Genomic DNA, 27,330 nt, shown 5'->3' with positions numbered 1-27,330 from the left:
TTTGCAGTGTAGTGTAAACTGCACTGTGATGTTTTAAATTAAGGGATGAAATTAGTCCCCCTGTGTTAAAAAAAAGCTTCTTTTACCCGGTGAAAATAGTCACACTTCCATTACATTATGCTAACATTACTTTGTTTTAAAGCAACTGACCTATAAAGATAGTGAGCCAAATTTAGGTCGAGCCAAGTTTATGAAACTACACACTTTTACTGCAGTACAGATTTACACTCTCTACTTAATAATCCATCTCAAAAGCAGAAAAAACGTACTTTATACTGGGAGGCTATATCGTTAAATATAGGGAGTATAGGGAATGTTTTCTTCTGATTTTGAGCTGGACTTTTTAGCAGGGTCAACATTACTGGCTTTCAGGAGCCTAATCTTTAAATTCTTAACAATTAGCTATATTGTAGCGAAGCTGCTTTTATATTCCGTTCACTGTGAATTCACTGTTCTGTTCTGTGCTGGGCTTGTGATTGGGGTAGGGGGAGGGGCAGAGCAGGAAAGCGCGTGTGTGTGTGTGAAGGGAGAGAGAGAGAGAGAGAGAGAGAGAGAAGAGCTGCCCGTGAGTGTGTGCTGAGAGTGAGAGCTAGAGTTAACCAGTTAGCACTAGCCTTTTGTTATTTTTCGTAGTGATGGGCATAACAGCTCTTTTAGATGAACTGAACCATTAGAATAAGTTCACTAAAAAGATGGGAGACGGAAAGGTCTCCCGTTTTTTTTTTACAAGTGTTGTAAAAATATATATAAATAACAAATATTGAAATATGTAACTAAATGTTGGGTTTATTATACGATATCGTATAATAAACCCAACATTTAGTTACATATTTCAATATTTGTTATTTATATATATTTTACAACACTTGTAAAAAAAAACAGGAGACTTTTCTTATTATGTTATTTGTAATGTGATTTATATATATAAATCACATTACAAATAACATAATACAAAAAATAAGTATGAACTTCTGCAACATAGATATTACATTAAGAGCAAAATTAACATAAAAAAATTACATTCAGAAGAAAGTATCAACTTCAATGTGCAATCAAATTGAAAATAAATAGCGTAACTGTAGTGCAAAACAAAAGGTCAAGAAACTAAAATAAATACATATAAATAAAACAAAGACACATCCATACGCTCACTGTTGTGGGTGCAGAACAAATTAAATCCAAACAGGATCATCATGATAAAGGTGGCCTTATACCCTTTACTTCAGAAACTTTGTCTATTGGTTATGAATATGCTTGTTATACAACTATTATTACTAATAGTAATAATATTATAAAAAAATAACCACGATAACAATATACGTTATTATTACTATTACCAGGCCTCAACCTTGTTTTTCTTTCTCGAGAGCGCCAGCCCTGATAACAGTTCAGTGAGTGAAGGAATCACTGAGCATTGAGCAAGTTTCCTCGCAATTAGAGTCTCCGCCACCAGATTCGCCGGTGATTCAGTGATTCACAGACCACACAGCAGTTCCCCTGCCGGCCTGTGGGGTCGCTGCTGAGCTTAACTACTGAACTGAGAAATTAACGAATCAGCTGGGGAAGTGATTGGATTCAGTTCGTTCACTCAAATGCAACACAACACAAATTTTTCGGCGTGGTTGCGGCCTACAGCAACCTGTGTTCTAAGTTAAGTCAATAAAGCGACTTAAACTGCCTACTCGGTCCTTCTTTCAGAGTCCAGGCGGACGCTACAATATATTTAAAACCCCTTCAGTCCAGTAACAGCTGTGTTTATTTGTTTTTTAAAGTCAATGGTTAGCACTGGTTGATCTCAGTTCATAATATTGCAGCAAATATCCAGCACAACAAACCCAGCTTTAAACCCAAACCATCGCTGTATAAACAGAGACAGAGGAGAAGTTTTCTTTCAGAAACAGCGAGGGTTACCTGCGTGTTTACTAATCCGTTACTCGTTCGTGCTGGCGTTAAGATCATTTGCACGTTAGGTGGATTTACAGGGCTAACGTGTATTTATCTTATTAATCTTTAGTGATAGCAGGTAAAATCTTGGCAATGAAAGCTATATGAGTCTCGTGGCTCGAGTTTATGGGGCGTTTGGGGACAGTAGAACCAAAACAGCTTAGCTATGTAAGTTAGTTTGCTAACTTACGGAGCTACTTCATGACGCAGATTAGTCCATTCATCATTAAATTATCATACAGTGCAAAGAACAAATGCTGTGTTCAGATGATGTGGTAAACTATTCATCTACATGTTGTTCTTTCTTAGCTATTCATGTGATTTTCTCTATCATTAACAGGGTGGTGAGCTTCCTGAGGGCTTTGAGGATGGTTATCCTGGTGCGTGTCTTTCGTCTGGCCTCTCAGAAGAAAGATCTGGAGAAGGTCACTAGAAGAAAGGTGAGGATCTAAATGGGTGCTGGCCATCATTCTTTTATTTTAATTAAATTATATCAATTATTCATATAGATTCTAATGAAATGTTAAACTTAATTACAGTTTGATTATTTCATCATGATTCAGAGAGAATTAAATAAAAAAATTAAACATTTTGATGTATTTAGAAATAGGTTGGAAAATTATTAAAATCCATCAAAACCTTTTAAAATACACCCAAGTTACTGTTTGTATGCTGATTTGTGGCATTTGTGAATCTTGCAGGTATCTGAGAACAAAAGGCGGTAACAAAAAGGATGGATTTGATTTGGATCTCACCTATGTCACAGGTTGGGATGCTTTACCTAAATAGGTAATCTTATTTGAATCTAGATTTTCTGCTTATGGTTTGGGATCCAATAGTTAATAATGTTTGTTGCCATGTCTTTTCCCTCACCTGGAAAGCAGGCACTCTACAGAAATCCCATAAAAGTAAGCTTAACAATTAAGAAAATAAAATAAAACTGAAAAGTCTGTAGAAGGCAATTATTTTAGCTGAATTACTGATTTAAACAGATTTTTATGTAACAATGTTACAATTTGCTGTATTTAGGAAGCTGCCATATTTCTGGACACAAAGCATCCCGATCATTACAGAGTTTACAATCTCTGCAGTAAGTTAGATCATATAATATTATATTATATTGCTGGAGACACTCAATAAATGAGTGGTGCTGAGCATAGCTTTGGTCTTGTTTCAGGTCAAAAAGGCTACGATCCACTGTTCTTCCATTACAGAGTGCAGCGAGTGATGATTGACGACCATAACGTACCGACATTAGAGTAAGTAATGAGCAGCACTTTACTCAAATGCTTCTTCTGCCGTTAACGTTGTGTTCCATTTAGCTTTTATGTTGGATGTTGGAGCTGGGAATAACTTCACACCTGAGTCGACAACGTTCTGTTAAAATAACTGTACAAAATATGTCGAAAAAATGTCTTACCCTATAAGTGAAACTTGCACCTGTACATAACTAGCTATTATTGAGGTGTATATGAAGCACTGTGGAACAGGGTCATGAAAAACCTGGAAACGTCAAGGAACTTGAAAATAGTCATTTTCAGGCCTGGATAAGTTTTGGAAAAAAAAACAAAAAAAAAAAGTCAAAAGTCAAATTTACTCTTTGTGATCTTTGTGTTTCCATTTATTGACTCTGTTTATCGACTCCGTTTATCGACTCTGTTTATCGTCTGAGAAAAGCTATTTAAAAAATAATTTGATAACTTGATTGGAGTTTCAGATGGAATATAACTGTAAATTCACAGAGAAAAATCTAGGTGTTTAGGCTGTAATTAAGCTCTTGCTCTCTTCCACTCTTTGGGAAGCATATTGGTTATATATGCAAGTAAATTACCAGTAATGGTGACAAGAAGGCAACATTTAAACAGATGCATTTAAAAGCTGTTAAAAAATAAAGAATCTACACAATATAGACACAACCTAAACATATTCCCTGACAGCCAGATATATGACAAATTAGTTTATTTAAAAATTGATTCTGTTCAAAGTTTTAAACAGAAGATTCTATATCATGTTTGATGAAAGTGTGAAATACTGTTTACAGGTTAAACATTAGAAGTGTTTACCAAATGTTTATGGGCCTGAGCTGATTAATACATCAGTGCAGAGTAAAGTAATTTAGCCCTACATTATGGAGCGCTCAGAATTTGACACATTTTATTATTGAAGATTGTGTCTTAGCATTGCTTAAATAAATGTTTTTTTTAATTATTTAAATATATTTAATGTAAATATAGGCCTACTATAATCAGTTTTGATATACATTCTTGTCTACTCTGATGTTTTAAACACGCTATGGTCATTAAAATGTGCTGCGAAAGCATAGAAAAGGCACAGAAAATAATTTAAATTTATAGGTTAACACTATTTGTAATCTACATGTGTATACATATTTTACCCTTGTTTTCTTTTTTTCCAGAGGGAATTATAAAATAAGCTAAAGACTTTCATGTTTACTACAACTTAATTATTAATCATGTACCAGTGTTTTATAGCAAATGTAACCAAAAAATGTCCCACATTATATGTCCCAGGTTATAATTTTTTGCATTGTCAGCGATACCAGACGCACATTCACACACACAATGGAAACATGAACAGCTAGACGTGCTAATGAAACGTAAAATACTACTGCTTTTACTACTGTTGATGTTTGGTGCAGCCATCTTGCGTTCTGAACTTGTGGGTTTATTCCAGTTGAAATGTTCTACTTAGAACTTGGAAATTTCCAGTTCTGAATTCCTACTTCAGATGGAATGCAGTATAAGGATTCACATTAGAGCTCGACCCAACCTGCCCCATACACTGTCATTTTGAGCCAAAGCCTGAATTAAACCTGACCTTTTTTGAGTAAGTAGAGCATTAAAACTGAGCTTTTAAAAAACATTTCCGTTCTGTTTAGAATGAGTGAAGAATGAATAAGACCTATTATTTAAGAAAAATATTATTAATTATTAGGAACAGATCTCCAAAAGATTATAACATGAACAATGCAAACAATGATCCAAAGGCCTAAACATTAGGCTACAACAATGTCTGAATAACTTTCCTCTAATCTAGTATAATATAACATGGTTTAAGAAAAGAAAATAAATTCTTTTATAATTTTATTTATATATTTTTTCCCATTTTCTCCCCAATTTACACAGCCAACCCACTCGTTAGGACTCCCCCTATCACTAGTAATGCCCCAACACACCAGGAGGATGAAGACTAGCACACTCTTTCTCCGATACATGTGAAGTCAGCCACCGCTTCTTTTCGAGCTGCTGCTGATGCAGCATTGCCAAGCAGCCAGCACATTTGGAGGAAAGCGCAGCGGTAGGTGAAGTGCGTAATATGGACAGTGTGCACTTTGCACTTGTGCAACTTTTTTTTAAAAACAGTTTGATTTGTTTCTGCTATATTTTGATTCATAGCTTTATATAAAATGAAAATGACTTATAACTATATTATTTTCTTTAGCCCAAGGAACCTGAGGAAAGTGGTGGGAAATCTCGAGCCAGGTCAGACCTTGGGTTGGGTTTGGGCAGAGAACCTAAGCTCTTATTCACATATTGAACTTTGTGTTATTGTGTTCTCAGTGACATGTTGAACTACACTGCCAGTTTGAGGGAATGTCATTGCCATCCACTGCAAAGGAGGCAAAGGTGATGCTGAAGTTTTCACTGATTTAAAGACATCATCAATGTTTTCTATATGTATTTGATTTGATTTTTAGGTTAACCCATCACCATAGTTGTTCAGCTGAATGTCTAAAGCCATATCCAAACTGGATTCACTTATTCATTTTAGCAGAGGAGGTTTTTTTTTCACGGGTACGATGGTGTGTACATGGTTGATTGACAGCGTTTAGTTTGAGAGTGCGCAGGTACTGTATTTCTCCTGAGGTGAGGTGAATGTGTATGTATATATTCAGTATGTCAGAACTGCTCCTTTAGTTTCTGCTGTGCTCAGTTGAAGACTGAGACCAAGTAGTTAAACATACAGCTCTGGGGAAAAAAATGGTTTTCATGCATCTTGGCATGTTCTCCTCCACCAGTCTTACACACTGCTTTTGGATAAGTTTATGCCATTCCTGGTGCAAAAATTCAAGTAGTTCAGTTTGGTTTGATGGCTTGAGATTATCCATCTTCCTCTTGATTATATTTCAGAGGTTTTCAATGAGATTTTTAAGTGGTTTCTTTTTTTCCCAGAGCTGTATGTCTGCACTCTCCTACAAAAGTATTGAAACACTGAGGCCAATTGATTTTTTTTTTCTTCTGCTCTAGTGAAAACATTTTGGTGTAACAAAAATATAATTTAAAGATGAATATTGAAGACAAATTGGTAAGTTCGGACAAAAGCTGAATTGTTGACCTTTTGTCTCCTATTCATCTTTTAATGTCAAACCCAATTTGTTTTCAGTCTAAAGCAGAAATAAAGAAATGAGACTGACTTATCAAGTACTTTTGGGGGGCAGTGTATGTTTAGGGGCTGTTTCCTGTGTAGTTCCAATTAAAATCTGCAGTCAGTCTGCTCCTTTCAGAGTGACTGCACTGTTATGTGTATTGGTTATGTAATTTAATGCTCCTGGGCATTGCTGTGTTTGTTGTGCAGGTGTGGGAAAGGGCAATGGCAGTGATCTGAAGGTGCGGATCATAGTGAAAAGAGAGCAGGTGTTCCAGTGTGTCTGTGCCACGCAGACGAACTGTAGGGTAACAGTATAAAACTGTATTTACTTCCTCATAGTCAAATGACAAGAGTAGTTTCAGTACAAAAAAGTGAAAAACTGTGAACCTTAAACACAGTGGTTTCCTAATTAAAACCAGAGCTATATGGCATATCCAGAACAGACATGTGAAGTGGGCTAATCCCACAACCCCTAAATGATTTAGTAGTTTAGGGTGATTTCACACCTACTTTTTTTATTTGTCAAAATAAACTGTTCATATTTACGTGTAGTGCTGTTTGTTTGGACATGGATGAGTACAGTAATCACAACTGCAATGAGACTGCTGAGAACTGTTGGTCTGAACTCTGAATTGGTTGGTTTGTGATGAGAACATGATCTGACCTTGATCCAACCCATCTGTCAAGCATACTCAGTTTTAAGATGTGGAGTCAGTCAAATGAACACATGCCACCTCTGCTGTTGTTCCATGTTAAACTGCACAGAAATCTGTTTACTTTCTTGCTCCCAGCCAAGACAGCTCTGACCAAAGAACCAAAGAGATTACAAAGATTGTTGTGACTCATTTTGGTGAGCTTGAATTTTATCCTCTGTTAAAACAACAAACCATGAGGGAAATGCTCCAAGAGAATCAATTAATTACCTGACTTGGACCAGAGCAAACAAACTATAGTGTGAAAAAACAGCCTTACATACACTATTAAAAGATTTTGTACATACATACACTAGTGAAAGCGTTTGTGAATCGGTATCATCTTAACCCCAAATCATATTTTAAATATGTACTAAAGAACAACTTTTAAATATTCAATAAGCTCATAATATTGAACCTTTAAAGACAGTAGCAGCCCACTAAAACATAAATCACATTGTAATTGTTGGGAAAGGTCTTTCAGATGTTTGTCTTATGTTCCTTTGTGTTTATTTTACTGTTCGCTCATATACTGTGTTCTCATATTTTACCAGCTGTTCCCAGATACTGAAAACAATGCCGTGGTGATCAGCTTTCAGGAAGGGCCAGTGGTTTGTGGTGATGTTAAGGTCATGTTTGAATCCAGGGCTGTAAGTTCCCAATCTATTGTAACGTAAGAATGATTTTATGGACATCGTTTTTTCCAGTTGTTTGGCAAAATGTTTTTTCTCTATTGTTCTCTATGCCCAGGGTCTTCCAAAGGGGTATGAGGACTATCCTTTCTATTTCTGGTTCAACACTTCATTTGTAGAGAACAACAGGTGAGGTTTTTGCTGTCCATTGTCCTCAGAAGCAGACACTGGCTTTGTTTACCTACCAGACCACTCTGGTTTTAGATTTTATATATAAAAATGCCAGGCCACTTAATTCATTAATTAGAATATTTTGATATTTTGTCCCCTCTCAGTTTAGTAAACATTACTGCTTTCAGTGTAAAAGGAAAAATCATATGGACTGCTGCTTGAATGCAATCTATAATGCTTTGGTCCCAAAACAGGCTCTATCTGTCAAGGGAGGAACTGGACAACCCACGTAAGTCCAAAACCTGGGACATCTACAAGGAGGACTTTGGTGTGACCGTGTCTTTCAGTGACCCTGCACTTATGTAGCAGACGACACTTGCTTGTGTATCTCAACCCTTAAGCCCTTAAGCCCTGTATCTCAACCCTTAAACCCTTAAGCCCTGCACAAGGTCTAAATCTTTGCTCTAATGTAGGTTTTCACACACTTATAAAAGGTGAGTGATGTTTAGGCATATAGTGCCCCTAAAGCTATAGCTATAGCTATATAACCTCAACTTTATGTCCATCCCCCATCTTCACTGTAAGAGCTTTTTACTGAGCCGTGCATACATCACAATATTATGCATTTGTTTGTCAAATGTTTTTTTGTCTTTAAATGAAGACAAATGTTTGTGTCAGTTTAGCATATTAAGCCTCCAAAATGTAAATCTTACTCTTTAAGCTTGAGTGTACATCAAATAAAGCAATCGAGGCTGCCACTGTGAAATGGTCAATGGTTATGTGTGCAGAAACATTTTTTTGTAGTACACATGTATTGAAATAAATACTAATGTCTCTGTAACACTTGTCTGTCTCTTTTTTGAATTAACAACTGATCTGGGTTGCTGAATTTCTGCAATTGTTTTTAAGGATAGATCTGAGTGACTTGTTTTTTTAGAAGTAAAAAGTCTGGTCTTACAGGTGGGCATGCAACTCTAAACTCTTTAGAATCAGCAGTTTTAGAGGTGACCTTTTTCAGAAGCACTGTCAGTGCCATTCTCATATAAAAGGCTTAAAATCAAATCTCAAATGTGCAGCTTTTATAATAGTAAATAAAATAATGTACTATGTAATTGTGTAGAACACAAACTGTATAAACACAAAATTTAATTCTAGAATTGATATACACTATCTGCTGCTGTCAGTACAAATGGATGGCTGGATCAAAAATCAGAGGGAAAATATTAAACTGGGGATTCACAAAAATGCTTTTTCTTAAGTTCTTAAGTTTATACTTAACTTAAGAGGTCTGTTTTGGTTATTTTTCTTAATGTTTATTTTGTACCAAAAAAATGGAATAATAATATATATATACCTTTTATGATACACTCACATTTCAGTGCTTGGTTTGACTCTGTTTTTTTTATTTTCCTAATGTTTTCTTAAGCCTTCACATCAGTGTATCAGCACTGGCATTCAGAGCCCCTTATTCACCATCGTACTCCATTGGACATTTCAGGGACAACAGCCTTTTTTGCCCAATTATAAACACTCTTCTTGTAAAAGTTATCCAGACATAGGTAAAAAAAAAAACAAAAAAAAAAAACAGTTGAACTACAAAGTATTGAAAGACTAGGATACTAAAAGCCAGTAATGTTAGCCCTGCTTTATTTGTCTCACTATCTTTATATATCAGTTGCTTTAAACATTATAATGTTAAGCATAATTTTATTTATAAATTTAAATAGAACAAAACATAAATGTTGTTTTAATAAACGTTAGCAATAAATAATCTCAAAATAACACATCTAAAATACAGCAGACTAATAGTTTAAACCATTAAACCCAGCCTTTCATTGAGCTGAGAGAAAATTAAGTGTGCTGTTCAATTTCCAACGTTAAGAAATGGGTTAGACAAGCTATACTAATGCACCATCCATCTCATCAGCAGTTCAGCTGTGACTTTTGGAAGAAACCAAAGTCGATGGAAAAGAGCGGGGGGGGGGGATGTCTGAGATTTAATATAACAATATTATTTTAATATAACTGTTCATACTTAATTATTATACTTACTCTGAATTACATAAGAGTGCTAGTAAAATATAAAATAAAAAAAAAACATTTTATATATATATATATATATAAACATTTCGGGCACCGTAGCCCCCACACCTAGTTTTGAATGGTCGTGTCTCGCCTGATTCAGTCAGTAACAACAAGACGGTCGCCCTTTTCTTCGGGATCTTCAGGAGGTTAAACCCTCGGTGTAATTTTGGGTCAAATAATCTAGTGTTTTTTCACTCTGGTGCTGAAGGTCCGCTGCGCTGCTCTTTATTGTGTGTTTCCCCTTTACTCTGTTTTCATTAAAAGCCCCTCAGTCTTAAAACAGCGGCAGTAAAACAGGCGGAGCGGTGGGCCTCCAGCAGCAGTAGTAGAGTGCCTGCCGGTGTAGAGTGGAGCAGCGCGAAGGGAGCTCTTTCAGTCCCGGTGAGTAATTTAGCTAGCTGGCTCTCGGTGAAGCGCGGTCTTATTATAATACTTAACTACAGCGTGGTGAGACTATTTAAACTGAAGCGTGTTAATGGCGAATAACGCTGTAAGATAGCTAAGGCTAGCGAGCTACGGTGGAGCTGGCTAAGCTAATTAGCTTAGCCAGCTCCACCGTAGCTCGCTAGCCTTAGCTTCAGTCAGCCCGATTACCTGCAGCAGCTGCCCGTTCAGAAAAAAAAAAACACAACCAGCGCTGTTTAAGAGCTGCTTTACGAGCTTCTCTCCCAGCATAGGGTGTGTTTTTCTCAATCAGCAGCTGCTTTTAAACCACGCTGTAGTTTAGTAATAAGATCGCGCGTCACCGAGAGTTGAAACAGCCAGTTAAATTACCTAACAGGGCTGAAAGAGCTCTTCTCTGTTCACCGGTCTAATTCGGTCTAAATAAACCGAATGGTTTAAGTTAGCAGTTTGTTCTCTCTAGACAAAAAACGAAAATAAGAATAAAAAAAAAAATGAAAAATAATAATAAAATAATAATAATAAATAAATAATAATAAAATAAAGGGGGCGCGGTCTGCGCATGCGCCAGATTTTGCGGCCGCGCGTGCGCAATAGACCGATTTTTTTGCGGTCTTCTGCGCATGCGCGGCCGCAAAATCTGGCGCATGCGCAGTGGATCGATTTTTTTTGCGGTCCAGTGCGCATGCGCCAGATTTTGCGGCCGCGCATGCGCAGAAGACCGCAAAAAATCGGTCTACTGCGCATGCGCGGCCGCAAAATCTGGCGCATGCGCAGTAGACCGACTTTTTTGCGCATGCGCCAGATTTTGCGGCCGCGCATGCGCAGAAGACCGCAAAAAAATCTGTCTACTGCGCACGCGCGGCCGCAAAATCTGGCGCATGCGCAGACCGCGCCCCCTTTATTTTATTATTATTTATTTATTATTATTATTTTATTATTATTTTTCATTTTTTTTTTTATTCTTATTTTCGTTTTTTGTCTAGAGAGAACAAACTGCTAACTTAAACCATTCGGTTTATTTAGACCGAATTAGACCGGTGAACAGAGAAGAGCTCTTTCAGCCCTGTTAGGTAATTTAACTGGCTGTTTCAACTCTCGGTGACGCGCGATCTTATTACTAAACTACAGCGTGGTTTAAAAGCAGCTGCTGATTGAGAAAAACACACCCTATGCTGGGAGAGAAGCTCGTAAAGCAGCTCTTAAACAGCGCTGGTTGTGTTTTTTTTTTCTGAACGGGCAGCTGCTGCAGGTAATCGGGCTAACTGAAGCTAAGGCTAGCGAGCTACGGTGGAGCTGGCTAAGCTAATTAGCTTAGCCAGCTCCACCTTAGCTATCTTACAGCGTTATTCGCCATTAACACGCTTCAGTTTAAATAGTCTCACCACGCTGTAGTTAAGTATTATAATAAGACCGCGCTTCACCGAGAGCCAGCTAGCTAAATTACTCACCGGGACTGAAAGAGCTCCCTTCGCGCTGCTCCACTCTACACCGGCAGGCACTCTACTACTGCTGCTGGAGGCCCACCGTTCCGCCTGTTTTACTGCCGCTGTTTTAAGACTGAGGGGCTTTTAATGAAAACAGAGTAAAGGGGAAACACACAATAAAGAGCAGCGCAGCGGACCTTCAGCACCAGAGTGAAAAAACACTAGATTATTTGACCCAAAATTACACCGAGGGTTTAACCTCCTGCAAACTCCCTGAAGATCCCGAAGAAAAGGGCGACCGTCTTGTTGTTACTGACTGAATCAGGCGAGACACGACCATTCAAAACTAGGTGTGGGGGCTACGGTGCCCGAAATGTTTATATATATATATATATATATATATATATATATATATAAAATGTTTTTTTTTATTTTATATTTTACTAGCACTCTTATGTAATTCAGAGTAAGTATAATAATTAAGTATGAACAGTTATATTAAAATAATATTGTTATATTAAATCTCAGACATCCCCCCCCCCCCCGCTCTTTTCCATCGACTTTGGTTTCTTCCAAAAGTCACAGCTGAACTGCTGATGAGATGGATGGTGCATTAGTATAGCTTGTCTAACCCATTTCTTAACGTTGGAAATTGAACAGCACACTTAATTTTCTCTCAGCTCAATGAAAGGCTGGGTTTAATGGTTTAAACTATTAGTCTGCTGTATTTTAGATGTGTTATTTTGAGATTATTTATTGCTAACGTTTATTAAAACAACATTTATGTTTTGTTCTATTTAAATTTATAAATAAAATTATGCTTAACATTATAATGTTTAAAGCAACTGATATATAAAGATAGTGAGACAAATAAAGCAGGGCTAACATTACTGGCTTTTAGTATCCTAGTCTTTCAATACTTTGTAGTTCAACTGTTTTTTTTTTTTGTTTTTTTTTTTACCTATGTCTGGATAACTTTTACAAGAAGAGTGTTTATAATTGGGCAAAAAAGGCTGTTGTCCCTGAAATGTCCAATGGAGTACGATGGTGAATAAGGGGCTCTGAATGCCAGTGCTGATACACTGATGTGAAGGCTTAAGAAAACATTAGGAAAATAAAAAAAACAGAGTCAAACCAAGCACTGAAATGTGAGTGTATCATAAAAGGTATATATATATTATTATTCCATTTTTTTGGTACAAAATAAACATTAAGAAAAATAACCAAAACAGACCTCTTAAGTTAAGTATAAACTTAAGAACTTAAGAAAAAGCATTTTTGTGAATCCCCAGTTTAATATTTTCCCTCTGATTTTTGATCCAGCCATCCATTTGTACTGACAGCAGCAGATAGTGTATATCAATTCTAGAATTAAATTTTGTGTTTATACAGTTTGTGTTCTACACAATTACATAGTACATTATTTTATTTACTATTATAAAAGCTGCACATTTGAGATTTGATTTTAAGCCTTTTATATGAGAATGGCACTGACAGTGCTTCTGAAAAAGGTCACCTCTAAAACTGCTGATTCTAAAGAGTTTAGAGTTGCATGCCCACCTGTAAGACCAGACTTTTTACTTCTAAAAAAACAAGTCACTCAGATCTATCCTTAAAAACAATTGCAGAAATTCAGCAACCCAGATCAGTTGTTAATTCAAAAAAGAGACAGACAAGTGTTACAGAGACATTAGTATTTATTTCAATACATGTGTACTACAAAAAAATGTTTCTGCACACATAACCATTGACCATTTCACAGTGGCAGCCTCGATTGCTTTATTTGATGTACACTCAAGCTTAAAGAGTAAGATTTACATTTTGGAGGCTTAATATGCTAAACTGACACAAACATTTGTCTTCATTTAAAGACAAAAAAACATTTGACAAACAAATGCATAATATTGTGATGTATGCACGGCTCAGTAAAAAGCTCTTACAGTGAAGATGGGGGATGGACATAAAGTTGAGGTTATATAGCTATAGCTATAGCTTTAGGGGCACTATATGCCTAAACATCACTCACCTTTTATAAGTGTGTGAAAACCTACATTAGAGCAAAGATTTAGACCTTGTGCAGGGCTTAAGGGTTTAAGGGTTGAGATACAGGGCTTAAGGGCTTAAGGGTTGAGATACACAAGCAAGTGTCGTCTGCTACATAAGTGCAGGGTCACTGAAAGACACGGTCACACCAAAGTCCTCCTTGTAGATGTCCCAGGTTTTGGACTTACGTGGGTTGTCCAGTTCCTCCCTTGACAGATAGAGCCTGTTTTGGGACCAAAGCATTATAGATTGCATTCAAGCAGCAGTCCATATGATTTTTCCTTTTACACTGAAAGCAGTAATGTTTACTAAACTGAGAGGGGACAAAATATCAAAATATTCTAATTAATGAATTAAGTGGCCTTGCATTTTTATATATAAAATCTAAAACCAGAGTGGTCTGGTAGGTAAACAAAGCCAGTGTCTGCTTCTGAGGACAATGGACAGCAAAAACCTCACCTGTTGTTCTCTACAAATGAAGTGTTGAACCAGAAATAGAAAGGATAGTCCTCATACCCCTTTGGAAGACCCTGGGCATAGAGAACAATAGAGAAAAAACATTTTGCCAAACAACTGGAAAAAACGATGTCCATAAAATCATTCTTACGTTACAATAGATTGGGAACTTACAGCCCTGGATTCAAACATGACCTTAACATCACCACAAACCACTGGCCCTTCCTGAAAGCTGATCACCACGGCATTGTTTTCAGTATCTGGGAACAGCTGGTAAAATATGAGAACACAGTATATGAGCGAACAGTAAAATAAACACAAAGGAACATAAGACAAACATCTGAAAGACCTTTCCCAACAATTACAATGTGATTTATGTTTTAGTGGGCTGCTACTGTCTTTAAAGGTTCAATATTATGAGCTTATTGAATATTTAAAAGTTGTTCTTTAGTACATATTTAAAATATGATTTGGGGTTAAGATGATACCGATTCACAAACGCTTTCACTAGTGTATGTATGTACAAAATCTTTTAATAGTGTATGTAAGGCTGTTTTTTCACACTATAGTTTGTTTGCTCTGGTCCAAGTCAGGTAATTAATTGATTCTCTTGGAGCATTTCCCTCATGGTTTGTTGTTTTAACAGAGGATAAAATTCAAGCTCACCAAAATGAGTCACAACAATCTTTGTAATCTCTTTGGTTCTTTGGTCAGAGCTGTCTTGGCTGGGAGCAAGAAAGTAAACAGATTTCTGTGCAGTTTAACATGGAACAACAGCAGAGGTGGCATGTGTTCATTTGACTGACTCCACATCTTAAAACTGAGTATGCTTGACAGATGGGTTGGATCAAGGTCAGATCATGTTCTCATCACAAACCAACCAATTCAGAGTTCAGACCAACAGTTCTCAGCAGTCTCATTGCAGTTGTGATTACTGTACTCATCCATGTCCAAACAAACAGCACTACACGTAAATATGAACAGTTTATTTTGACAAATAAAAAAAGTAGGTGTGAAATCACCCTAAACTACTAAATCATTTAGGGGTTGTGGGATTAGCCCACTTCACATGTCTGTTCTGGATATGCCATATAGCTCTGGTTTTAATTAGGAAACCACTGTGTTTAAGGTTCACAGTTTTTCACTTTTTTGTACTGAAACTACTCTTGTCATTTGACTATGAGGAAGTAAATACAGTTTTATACTGTTACCCTACAGTTCGTCTGCGTGGCACAGACACACTGGAACACCTGCTCTCTTTTCACTATGATCCGCACCTTCAGATCACTGCCATTGCCCTTTCCCACACCTGCACAACAAACACAGCAATGCCCAGGAGCATTAAATTACATAACCAATACACATAACAGTGCAGTCACTCTGAAAGGAGCAGACTGACTGCAGATTTTAATTGGAACTACACAGGAAACAGCCCCTAAACATACACTGCCCCCCAAAAGTACTTGATAAGTCAGTCTCATTTCTTTATTTCTGCTTTAGACTGAAAACAAATTGGGTTTGACATTAAAAGATGAATAGGAGACAAAAGGTCAACAATTCAGCTTTTGTCCGAACTTACCAATTTGTCTTCAATATTCATCTTTAAATTATATTTTTGTTACACCAAAATGTTTTCACTAGAGCAGAAGAAAAAAAAAATCAATTGGCCTCAGTGTTTCAATACTTTTGTAGGAGAGTGCAGACATACAGCTCTGGGAAAAAAAGAAACCACTTAAAAATCTCATTGAAAACCTCTGAAATATAATCAAGAGGAAGATGGATAATCTCAAGCCATCAAACCAAACTGAACTACTTGAATTTTTGCACCAGGAATGGCATAAACTTATCCAAAAGCAGTGTGTAAGACTGGTGGAGGAGAACATGCCAAGATGCATGAAAACCATTTTTTTCCCCAGAGCTGTATGTTTAACTACTTGGTCTCAGTCTTCAACTGAGCACAGCAGAAACTAAAGGAGCAGTTCTGACATACTGAATATATACATACACATTCACCTCACCTCAGGAGAAATACAGTACCTGCGCACTCTCAAACTAAACGCTGTCAATCAACCATGTACACACCATCGTACCCGTGAAAAAAAAACCTCCTCTGCTAAAATGAATAAGTGAATCCAGTTTGTATATGGCTTTAGACATTCAGCTGAACAACTATGGTGATGGGTTAACCTAAAAATCAAATCAAATACATATAGAAAACATTGATGATGTCTTTAAATCAGTGAAAACTTCAGCATCACCTTTGCCTCCTTTGCAGTGGATGGCAATGACATTCCCTCAAACTGGCAGTGTAGTTCAACATGTCACTGAGAACACAATAACACAAAGTTCAATATGTGAATAAGAGCTTAGGTTCTCTGCCCAAACCCAACCCAAGGTCTGACCTGGCTCGAGATTTCCCACCACTTTCCTCAGGTTCCTTGGGCTAAAGAAAATAATATAGTTATAAGTCATTTTCATTTTATATAAAGCTATGAATCAAAATATAGCAGAAACAAATCAAACTGTTTTTAAAAAAAAGTTGCACAAGTGCAAAGTGCACACTGTCCATATTACGCACTTCACCTACCGCTGCGCTTTCCTCCAAATGTGCTGGCTGCTTGGCAATGCTGCATCAGCAGCAGCTCGAAAAGAAGCGGTGGCTGACTTCACATGTATCGGAGAAAGAGTGTGCTAGTCTTCATCCTCCTGGTGTGTTGGGGCATTACTAGTGATAGGGGGAGTCCTAACGAGTGGGTTGGCTGTGTAAATTGGGGAGAAAATGGGAAAAAATATATAAATAAAATTATAAAAGAATTTATTTTCTTTTCTTAAACCATGTTATATTATACTAGATTAGAGGAAAGTTATTCAGACATTGTTGTAGCCTAATGTTTAGGCCTTTGGATCATTGTTTGCATTGTTCATGTTATAATCTTTTGGAGATCTGTTCCTAATAATTAATAATATTTTTCTTAAATAATAGGTCTTATTCATTCTTCACTCATTCTAAACAGAACGGAAATGTTTTTTAAAAGCTCAGTTTTAATGCTCTACTTACTCAAAAAAGGTCAGGTTTAATTCAGGCTTTGGCTCAAAATGACAGTGTATGGGGCAGGTTGGGTCGAGCTCTAATGTGAATCCTTATACTGCATTCCATCTGAAGTAGGAATTCAGAACTGGAAATTTCCAAGTTCTAAGTAGAACATTTCAACTGGAATAAACCCACAAGTTCAGAACGCAAGATGGCTGCACCAAACATCAACAGTAGTAAAAGCAGTAGTATTTTACGTTTCATTAGCACGTCTAGCTGTTCATGTTTCCATTGTGTGTGTGAATGTGCGTCTGGTATCGCTGACAATGCAAAAAATTATAACCTGGGACATATAATGTGGGACATTTTTTGGTTACATTTGCTATAAAACACTGGTACATGATTAATAATTAAGTTGTAGTAAACATGAAAGTCTTTAGCTTATTTTATAATTCCCTCTGGAAAAAAAGAAAACAAGGGTAAAATATGTATACACATGTAGATTACAAATAGTGTTAACCTATAAATTTAAATTATTTTCTGTGCCTTTTCTATGCTTTCGCAGCACATTTTAATGACCATAGCGTGTTTAAAACATCAGAGTAGACAAGAATGTATATCAAAACTGATTATAGTAGGCCTATATTTACATTAAATATATTTAAATAATTAAAAAAAACATTTATTTAAGCAATGCTAAGACACAATCTTCAATAATAAAATGTGTCAAATTCTGAGCGCTCCATAATGTAGGGCTAAATTACTTTACTCTGCACTGATGTATTAATCAGCTCAGGCCCATAAACATTTGGTAAACATTTCTAATGTTTAACCTGTAAACAGTATTTCACACTTTCATCAAACATGATATAGAATCTTCTGTTTAAAACTTTGAACAGAATCAATTTTTAAATAAACTAATTTGTCATATATCTGGCTGTCAGGGAATATGTTTAGGTTGTGTCTATATTGTGTAGATTCTTTATTTTTTAACAGCTTTTAAATGCATCTGTTTAAATGTTGCCTTCTTGTCACCATTACTGGTAATTTACTTGCATATATAACCAATATGCTTCCCAAAGAGTGGAAGAGAGCAAGAGCTTAATTACAGCCTAAACACCTAGATTTTTCTCTGTGAATTTACAGTTATATTCCATCTGAAACTCCAATCAAGTTATCAAATTATTTTTTAAATAGCTTTTCTCAGTCGATAAACAGAGTCGATAAACGGAGTCGATAAACAGAGTCAATAAATGGAAACACAAAGATCACAAAGAGTAAATTTGACTTTGACTTTTGACTTTTTTTTTTGTTTTTTTTTTTCCAAAACTTATCCAGGCCTGAAAATGACTATTTTCAAGTTCCTTGACGTTTCCAGGTTTTTCATGACCCTGTTCCACAGTGCTTCATATACACCTCAATAATAGCTAGTTATGTACAGGTGCAAGTTTCACTTATAGGGTAAGACATTTTTTCGACATATTTTGTACAGTTATTTTAACAGAACGTTGTCGACTCAGGTGTGAAGTTATTCCCAGCTCCAACATCCAACATAAAAGCTAAATGGAACACAACGTTAACGGCAGAAGAAGCATTTGAGTAAAGTGCTGCTCATTACTTACTCTAATGTCGGTACGTTATGGTCGTCAATCATCACTCGTTGCACTCTGTAATGGAAGAACAGTGGATCGTAGCCTTTTTGACCTGAAACAAGACCAAAGCTATGCTCAGCACCACTCATTTATTGAGTGTCTCCAGCAATATAATATAATATTATATGATCTAACTTACTGCAGAGATTGTAAACTCTGTAATGATCGGGATGCTTTGTGTCCAGAAATATGGCAGCTTCCTAAATACAGCAAATTGTAACATTGTTACATAAAAATCTGTTTAAATCAGTAATTCAGCTAAAATAATTGCCTTCTACAGACTTTTCAGTTTTATTTTATTTTCTTAATTGTTAAGCTTACTTTTATGGGATTTCTGTAGAGTGCCTGCTTTCCAGGTGAGGGAAAAGACATGGCAACAAACATTATTAACTATTGGATCCCAAACCATAAGCAGAAAATCTAGATTCAAATAAGATTACATAATTAGGTAAAGCATCCCAACCTGTGACATAGGTGAGATCCAAATCAAATCCATCCTTTTTGTTACCGCCTTTTGTTCTCAGATACCTGCAAGATTCACAAATGCCACAAATCAGCATACAAACAGTAACTTGGGTGTATTTTAAAAGGTTTTGATGGATTTTAATAATTTTCCAACCTATTTCTAAATACATCAAAATGTTTATTTTTTTATTTAATTCTCTCTGAATCATGATGAAATAATCAAACTGTAATTAAGTTTAACATTTCATTAGAATCTATATGAATAATTGATATAATTTAATTAAAATAAAAGAATGATGGCCAGCACCCATTTAGATCCTCACCTTTCTTGTAGTGACCTTCTCCAGATCTTTCTTCTGAGAGGCCAGACGAAAGACACGCACCAGGATAACTATCCTCAAAGCCCTCAGGAAGCTCACCACCCTGTTAATGATAGAGAAAATCACATGAATAGCTAAGAAAGAACAACATGTAGATGAATAGTTTACCACATCATCTGAACACAGCATTTGTTATTTGCACTGTATGATAATTTAATGATGAATGGACTAATCTGCGTCATGAAGTAGCTCCGTAAGTTAGCAAACTAACTTACATAGCTAAGCTGTTTTGGTTCTACTGTCCCCAAACGCCCCATAAACTCGAGCCACGAGACTCATATAGCTTTCATTGCCAAGATTTTACCTGCTATCACTAAAGATTAATAAGATAAAATACACGTTAGCCCTGTAAATCCACCTAACGTGCAAATGATCTTAACGCCAGCACGAACGAGTAACGGATTAGTAAACACGCAGGTAACCCTCGCTGTTTCTGAAAGAAAACTTCTCCTCTGTCTCTGTTTATACAGCGATGGTTTGGGTTTAAAGCTGGGTTTGTTGTGCTGGATATTTGCTGCAATATTATGAACTGAGATCAACCAGTGCTAACCATTGACTTTAAAAAACAAATAAACACAGCTGTTACTGGACTGAAGGGGTTTTAAATATATTTAAAACCCCGGGAGACCTTATACGATATCGTATAATAAACCCAACATTTAGTTACATATTTCAATATTTGTTATTTATATATATATTTTTACAACACTTGTAAAAAAAACGGGAGACCTTTCCGTCTCCCATCTTTTTAGTGAACTTATTCTAATGGTTCAGTTCATCTAAAAGAGCTGTTATGCCCATCACTACGAAAAATAACAAAAGGCTAGTGCTAACTGGTTAACTCTAGCTCTCACTCTCAGCACACACTCACGGGCAGCTCTTCTCTCTCTCTCTCTCCCTTCACACACACGCGCTTTCCTGCTCTGCCCCTCCCCCTACCCCAATCACAAGCCCAGCACAGAACAGAACAGTGAATTCACAGTGAACGGAATATAAAAGCAGCTTCGCTACAATATAGCTAATTGTTAAGAATTTAAAGATTAGGCTCCTGAAAGCCAGTAATGTTGACCCTGCTAAAAAGTCCAGCTCAAAATCAGAAGAAAACATTCCCTATACTCCCTATATTTAACGATATAGCCTCCCAGTATAAAGTACGTTTTTTCTGCTTTTGAGATGGATTATTTAGTAGAGAGTGTAAATCTGTACTGCAGTAAAAGTGTGTAGTTTCATAAACTTGGCTCGACCTAAATTTGGCTCACTATCTTTATAGGTCAGTTGCTTTAAAACAAAGTAATGTTAGCATAATGTAATGGAAGTGTGACTATTTTCACCGGGTAAAAGAAGCTTTTTTTTAACACAGGGGGACTAATTTCATCCCTTAATTTAAAACTTCACAGTGCAGTTTACACTACACTGCAAAAAAAAAAAAAAAAACTAGACATAAAATATATGCAAATTAAGACAAATATATGTATTAAGCAAAACAAATCTGCCAATCGGGTAAGCAAAATTTTCTTAGTAAGATTTCTAAGCAATGGCAAAGTCTCAAAATGAGTGAAGTAACACCTAAATCAAGCAAAAAAAGTCACTGTTTATGGACACAAGAATCAGAATAACTTGATTGCTGCTTAATTGTGCTTATTTTGAGTTCAAATTACTTAAAATAAGGTACAAATTCTAAGTAAGAATGATTCAGATAATTATCCCTAAAATAAGCAAAATAATCTAACACTTACACCATGCTTAGTAAGACAAAAAGTCTTATCAGAGAAGAAAATAAGATTTATTGCCTTAAATTTAGATAATTTCACTTGCTAAGATTTAGTTTTTTGCAATGTAATGACTGTGAACAACTTATTACAATATAGATAACTAACTACCTATGTAGTTATGTATGCATTAGTATGGTACCTAAGCTGTCAGTCCTCTGCTATTCTGAGCACTTCAGAATAAAGATGAATCATATTTGTCAGCAAGTTCTTAGATTTTAAAATGCTATTTTATTATATACACACACACACACACACATATATATCATATACATATATATAATGAGAGTACACCAATTTAGCTGTGAGTAAAGGAGAGATTCTAGTTGAGAAACTGTTAAAATGAAATGTAGTTTTAAGAATGTCAATTAGCTGTATTGCCATTTTATCTCAGTTTTGGTTGTCTTTCATTTTTGCATCATCTGAACCTGGGAGTTGTTCTTTAAATTGTCAATATGTCCATACATACACCTTGTTTTAAATAGATTGTGCTTAATTTAAATGAAACAAAACTTAAAAGCTGGTGTTTTAATAAATATTAGCAATAAATAATACACATCTAAAACAGTAAAACCATAAATGTAATACATACTTTTTATTTGACTAGACTAGGCTAAAATGTTTTGTTGACTAAATGACTAAAGTGTGACAAACAAAAGACTAAAACTAAATTAAAGTCACCTGTCAGAATGAATGCTGGACTGTATCTGTACTTAATTTTAAATACTTGTCATTCTTAATTCTCTGTTCTGAACATTTTCATCCAGGCTTGCTTGTTTAAAAAAAATAGTTGTTTTACTAATTCTATTATTTCATCATGATAGTGTGTATCCTGCAGTAAAGTTATTTATTTGGTTACTTTTTTGACATTTCTAGTTTAGTACATTAATTACAAATACAGGCAGTGTATAAAATGGTATGAGAGAAGTGCTGAATCAGGGGTTTGCCCAGGATCCCATACAAGCTAAAAGCAGTGTATGTTAATGCGACAAATGTATGAACTATGGAGAACTGTAGATCTTCTTATTTGGATAAACTATTACAGGACTACAGTAACTATGTGAAAGTAAATCTACAGATCTTTCTCTTCTGTAAATTCAGGCCCAGTCCCCGAAGACCCAGCATCTTCAGTGTCCTGGAGCTCAAGCAGCAGCACTTGCCACTCCACCGTCTCCATCCCCACCCGAAAGAGGAAGATCAGCAGAAGGAGGCTTCCAGGATGTAAAGAGGAGGAGAGGAGAGGGAGAGCAGATCAAAGCTTTGTAAATTGCTTTCTAAATAAGTGTTTTTTTCATTGTTATTGCTTGTGTCTGTGTTTTCTATTTATTTGTTACAAAAAAATGTAAATGTGGGTTTGAGGGCCTGATTTAAGTGTCTCCCTATTTCTTCCTTTTTTTCTTCTTTCTTTTCCCTTTTCCCCAAGATCTCATGACCTCTCGCCACAGAAATAACTTTCTGGTCTCAAAAAAGTAAACAGGCACAGTAACATATTTTGATAGTTTGAGGTGCTACACGTTTGGTACCTACAGCACATGTGAACCTACAGAAACTCCATGCACAAACAATAAAATAATCCCTGTCAATCATCTTGCATTACTGTTACAGAAACTAAACATCCACAGGGTCTAAAAGTCTAACATTGCCCTCTACTGGAAACTGAAAATACTGGTAGTGCCCTATGATAGTGAATGTTAAAGTTGCAATAAAAGAGCAATACATAGAACAATAAAAAGCAAAGAAAACTAAAATTATTGTTAAAAGTTTTTTTATCCAATAGCTTTTATAAATACATTTTATTGAATGAGAAGATACATTATTCAGAACATTATTCAGTGGGAAGAAAAGATAGATAAATTGGTGTAATTTATTAACAAAGGAAGAAAATCTACAAAAAACACTAAATATTTAAACACTAAAATATAACAATATGAAAAGAGAGTTATCTGACAAGTATTTGATTAACTGCTACATTATTTCTGTAAAGACCAGACATTTCTGCTTTGAGAGAAAAAAAAACATTTTACTCTTACTTTCAGTTGAGACAGTAATTCTTTTAGGGATGAGCCTGGTGTCAATCTCCTCATAGACAGGCTCAGCTGAAGTCTTCCTCCTCTTAGAGATCACTGTGAGAGAGACAGAGAGAAACATGGAGTCAGTTCAGTAGAAGAGAAGACAGATGACAGATTGAAGTACTAATGATGATTAGAGGAAGTACAGAAAGTGGATTGTAGATGATCTCTGAATCCCCCTACCTCTCCTGAGCACTCTGTTCTGATAAAACAGCACAACCAGAAGCACTAAGGCCAGGAAGAGCACATATCCCAGAACCAGGAGAGACACTGGATAGATGGAGGGAACAGCTGGTGGAGGAGTTTGTGGAAGTATGATTCTTCTTGTCTGTGGTTGAGAATCTAAAAAACAAATATACAAAATGTATAGACAATTTATACATGAACACAGTCCTTTTATTGGATGTGAATAATTTTGTGATGAATATTATGGAAGATGACATATGAAATGTCTATAAACACAGAATGATCTAGACAGACTGGTGCAAAGCACATACAGACTCTCACTATTGTTACTTTCTATCCTTCCCAAAAACATTACAATTATTAAATGATGGAAACCAAATGTGTGTGACCAACATTATGATCAACAATAGTTACCGAAGTTGCTATCAAGCCTGTTTACAATGGAGAAAAGTGGTCCCTGACCTTGCAAAGCAAAATGTCCCATCTGTCCTCTTTTATTATTTAAAGGCAAAGTATGATACAGGAAGCCTAGTGAGTGAGCATAAAATAACAATGTGATGTAAGTATTTTTCTCAAGCATGTGTAAAGTTTCTGTAACAGTTAGGAGGCAAATATATTCAGTTGTGTCTGTTCCTCTGACCTCCACAAGTGACTCCAGCACTGTGGGAGCAGTCAGTGTGGTTCTTCAGGGAATGAGGACAGTCCCACAGGTGAATCTCATTCCCTCTACACTTCACTCTGTTCATCCAGATAGTTCCTCCACCAGAACCATCAGCAGCTCTTCTATTAGCACTCAGCGCCGGCCCACAACCCAGCTGCCTGCAGATCACCTGAGCATCCCTGATGTCCCAGAGGTCACCACATACAGACCCCCATGTTTTATTATGATACACCTGCAGCCATCCAGAACAGCTTCCTACTCCTCCCCTCAGCCTCAGAGGAATGTGCTCTACAAACACACCACAGAGGGAAAAAAATGATTATCCATCAAAGACTTACAAACATTTACAACAGTCGTATATACTGTATGATGAAATATGTTCTTATAGAGATGTGGTAAACCACAAAAAAGCATTGTAAGATGAAAAATATGTACAAGCAGAAGAGAGCAGGAGAAAAAAAAACAGAAGTAGCCATAGTAAAAAAAAAAGCACTTACCTTGTTTTACCGTTTTAGTTGAAACAGTTGATTTTTTTAAACTAATATATTTTTTAAATAAGATATTGCTTCTAATAGAGTGTAGTTTGTCTGTCTTCAGCAAGCTGTCTGTTACACCTGTTATTTCCACCACTAGGGCTGTGCCATATCGTATCAAACGCAAAAAACGATACTATACCCTGAAATATCGTGCCATATCACACACCCCTAATTACCACTGCAGGGCACCACTGGGGTTGCTGTTTTTATCTGTCCAATATTATTCATTTTACTTTATTATTAATTATATAGATTATATAGAGTGCATTAATAGTATCATGACTTTCTTGATCACTGATGTCTGTTACCATCTGATAAAAAGTCTTGTATTTTTTTATATTGTAGTTTGGGGGGGTGCCATATCATATGCAAAAACAGAATTTAATTTTTATTTTGTTTCAGTAGTGTATTTTTAAAATAATATCTTTAATTCAGTGTTTTGTCATATCACCAAGAGTACTGTTATCGCGATAAATGCCATGAAACATCGTGATATTGTTTTAGGGCCATATTACCCACCCCCATCCACCACACCTGTCCTGTCTACACCTGAATTCCTCAGACTTACATAGACACTCTGATGGACTCCATTACCCAGAATCCCTCTCTAAACCTTTGTTAAAAATATCACTGTAGAAGTGTTATCTAAAATATGTTAAAGTGCAAAAAAATATGCAAACTACAAATAAAACAGTGCGAGCAAAGACAAAAATTGCTTATTAGTGAAAGCATGCTGGCAGAACATGCAGTCAAAAAGAAAGAAAATGTAGTTTATCAAAGACATGATCATTTTGATAATGATAAGTTTTCTTACTTGAGCACGGTCTCTCATGAGGAGATGAATCACACAGCCAATTTGTCAAATCTAGTGTATTTCCATTCTCTGTGGTAGGACAAAAAATCAAATATTATGAAATTCCAATTACAAACTACATTAGTTCTAGCATTCTTTAAAGTCTTTAACACCTCATCATATCTGCCTACCTGAGCAGGTAATGCAAGCAACCTCATTGCGATTATCACACCTGTTCTCCCCCAGGAAGAAGATGGACAGTGCCACAGAGTGGAGTCATGTTTCCTACATTTTACATTATCCAGCCAGTTAGGAGCTGATTCCACTCTTGCTTTAGACCAAGACTCACTGCCAGTTCTTCCACAGTTCAGCTCTCGACAGATCAATTTTGCCGTTTCATCAGTCATCCCATTTACACACACATTCCCCCAGGTTCCATTATAGTACACCTCCAGATTCCCCTCACAGCCCTCAGTCAGTCTGATCTCTTTATACTCTGGCGGGAGAAAGATAGCTAGCTAGTTATGCACATTGATTTAAACGTGCAAAAGTTTCTTCTTTAATTATTCAAAATGTACCTCCAGTTGTACATAGATAGGGCATTGGTACTTGATTACAAGATCATTACAAACTGAGCAATTCAAGACACTAAGTACCTGAGCAGACGACTCCTACATCATCCTTGTGTCCACATTCATCCTCTCCACACAGCTGATATCTGCAGTTCCACAGAGACACCTCGTTCCCCTCACACTCCACCTCATTCAGCCAAATGGGTCCAGTTCCAGATCCAAACCGGGCTGGTACTGGTACTGGAGCACTGAGGGCGACTCCACACTGCAGCTGTCTGCAGACCACCTGCGCATCCTCAATATCCCACAATTCATCACTCACTGTCCCCCATGATCCACTGTGGAAAACCTCCAGCCTTCCTGCACAGTCTCCCCCAGAACCAACCAGCCTGATGGAGCTGTAGCCTAAAATTAAGAGAAACCAGTTCAAAGTATGATTTCTTAGTTCACCCGTAGTCACATGATGATTGGTTCATTTCAGATTCATAATAATTATAATAACCCTTACAATAAAACAAAATAAAACAATTTCCCCCTAACAACAGGCATTATTCACTACAACTCCAAATAATTTGAATTAAGTGTACCAGAGCAGGTGATGTAGAGCTGTACTGTGGAGCTGCAGTTAACTGCTTGTGAGCTGCTGCAGTTCCTCAGATGAGCTTCACTCCCAGAGCAGTTGAAACCCGTCACACACATGTAGCTGTGTTCAGGACTGGATGAAGAGGAGCTGGAGGTGTTGAGTACAGAACCACAGCCCAGCTGTCTGCAGACCACAGAGGCCTCAGACTCACTCCAGGAGTCCAGCAGAACTCTCCTCCAGTCCTGCCTGAAGAACACCTCCACCTCCCCCTCACACTCCATCCCTCCAGACAACCGCACTCCTCCCTCATGAGACGCCAGAGAAGAACCTGAAGAGAAAAAAATATATTACTTGGCTTAAAATGAGGGAGTAATAAACTTTCAGTTATTTAT

General features: G+C 36.6%; 1 protein-coding gene and 1 long non-coding RNA gene across 18 annotated transcripts in view; one reads left to right on the top strand and one right to left on the bottom strand.

Moving 5' to 3' along the window:
• The first annotated feature begins 5,740 nt into the window (after positions 1–5,740).
• Positions 5,741–8,217, top strand: LOC125804522 (uncharacterized). Its single transcript, XR_007440620.1, has 5 exons — positions 5,741–5,812; positions 6,541–6,638; positions 7,580–7,675; positions 7,776–7,846; positions 8,083–8,217. It is a non-coding gene; the product is annotated as an uncharacterized LOC125804522 (long non-coding RNA).
• A 5,643-nt stretch (positions 8,218–13,860) lies between these two features.
• Positions 13,861–27,330, bottom strand: part of LOC125780515 (scavenger receptor cysteine-rich type 1 protein M130-like) — a 27,876-nt gene continuing 14,406 nt past the window's right edge. For 7 of the 17 annotated variants that reach the window (XM_049483220.1, XM_049483219.1, XM_049483226.1 and 4 more), the window contains 7 exons: positions 26,943–27,266; positions 26,440–26,760; positions 25,805–25,873; positions 24,434–24,742; positions 23,791–23,949; positions 23,569–23,661; positions 22,119–22,749 (listed from right to left, as the gene is read on the bottom strand). In XM_049483220.1, the coding sequence (XP_049339177.1) occupies positions 22,736–22,749; positions 23,569–23,661; positions 23,791–23,949; positions 24,434–24,742; positions 25,805–25,873; positions 26,440–26,760; positions 26,943–27,266 (1,289 nt within the window). In that variant the 3' untranslated portion in view covers positions 22,119–22,735. Of the gene's footprint in view, positions 14,009–14,244; positions 14,316–14,415; positions 14,512–15,452; positions 15,551–16,499; positions 16,685–16,819; positions 17,001–18,894; positions 18,977–19,063; positions 19,125–19,245; positions 19,273–19,387; positions 19,453–19,710; positions 19,813–22,118; positions 22,750–23,568; positions 23,662–23,790; positions 23,950–24,433; positions 24,743–25,804; positions 25,874–25,974; positions 26,280–26,439; positions 26,761–26,942; positions 27,267–27,330 lie in introns of those variants that run through there. The other 10 variants (XR_007440616.1, XR_007440612.1, XR_007440610.1 and 7 more) reach the window with 10 other exon arrangements.

This window comes from Astyanax mexicanus, chromosome 1 (genome assembly GCF_023375975.1).
Source record: "Astyanax mexicanus isolate ESR-SI-001 chromosome 1, AstMex3_surface, whole genome shotgun sequence".
NCBI lineage: Eukaryota > Metazoa > Chordata > Actinopteri > Characiformes > Acestrorhamphidae > Astyanax > Astyanax mexicanus.
The sequence above is the reverse complement of the archived record's forward strand: the minus strand, read 5'-3'. Positions and strand labels throughout refer to the sequence as shown.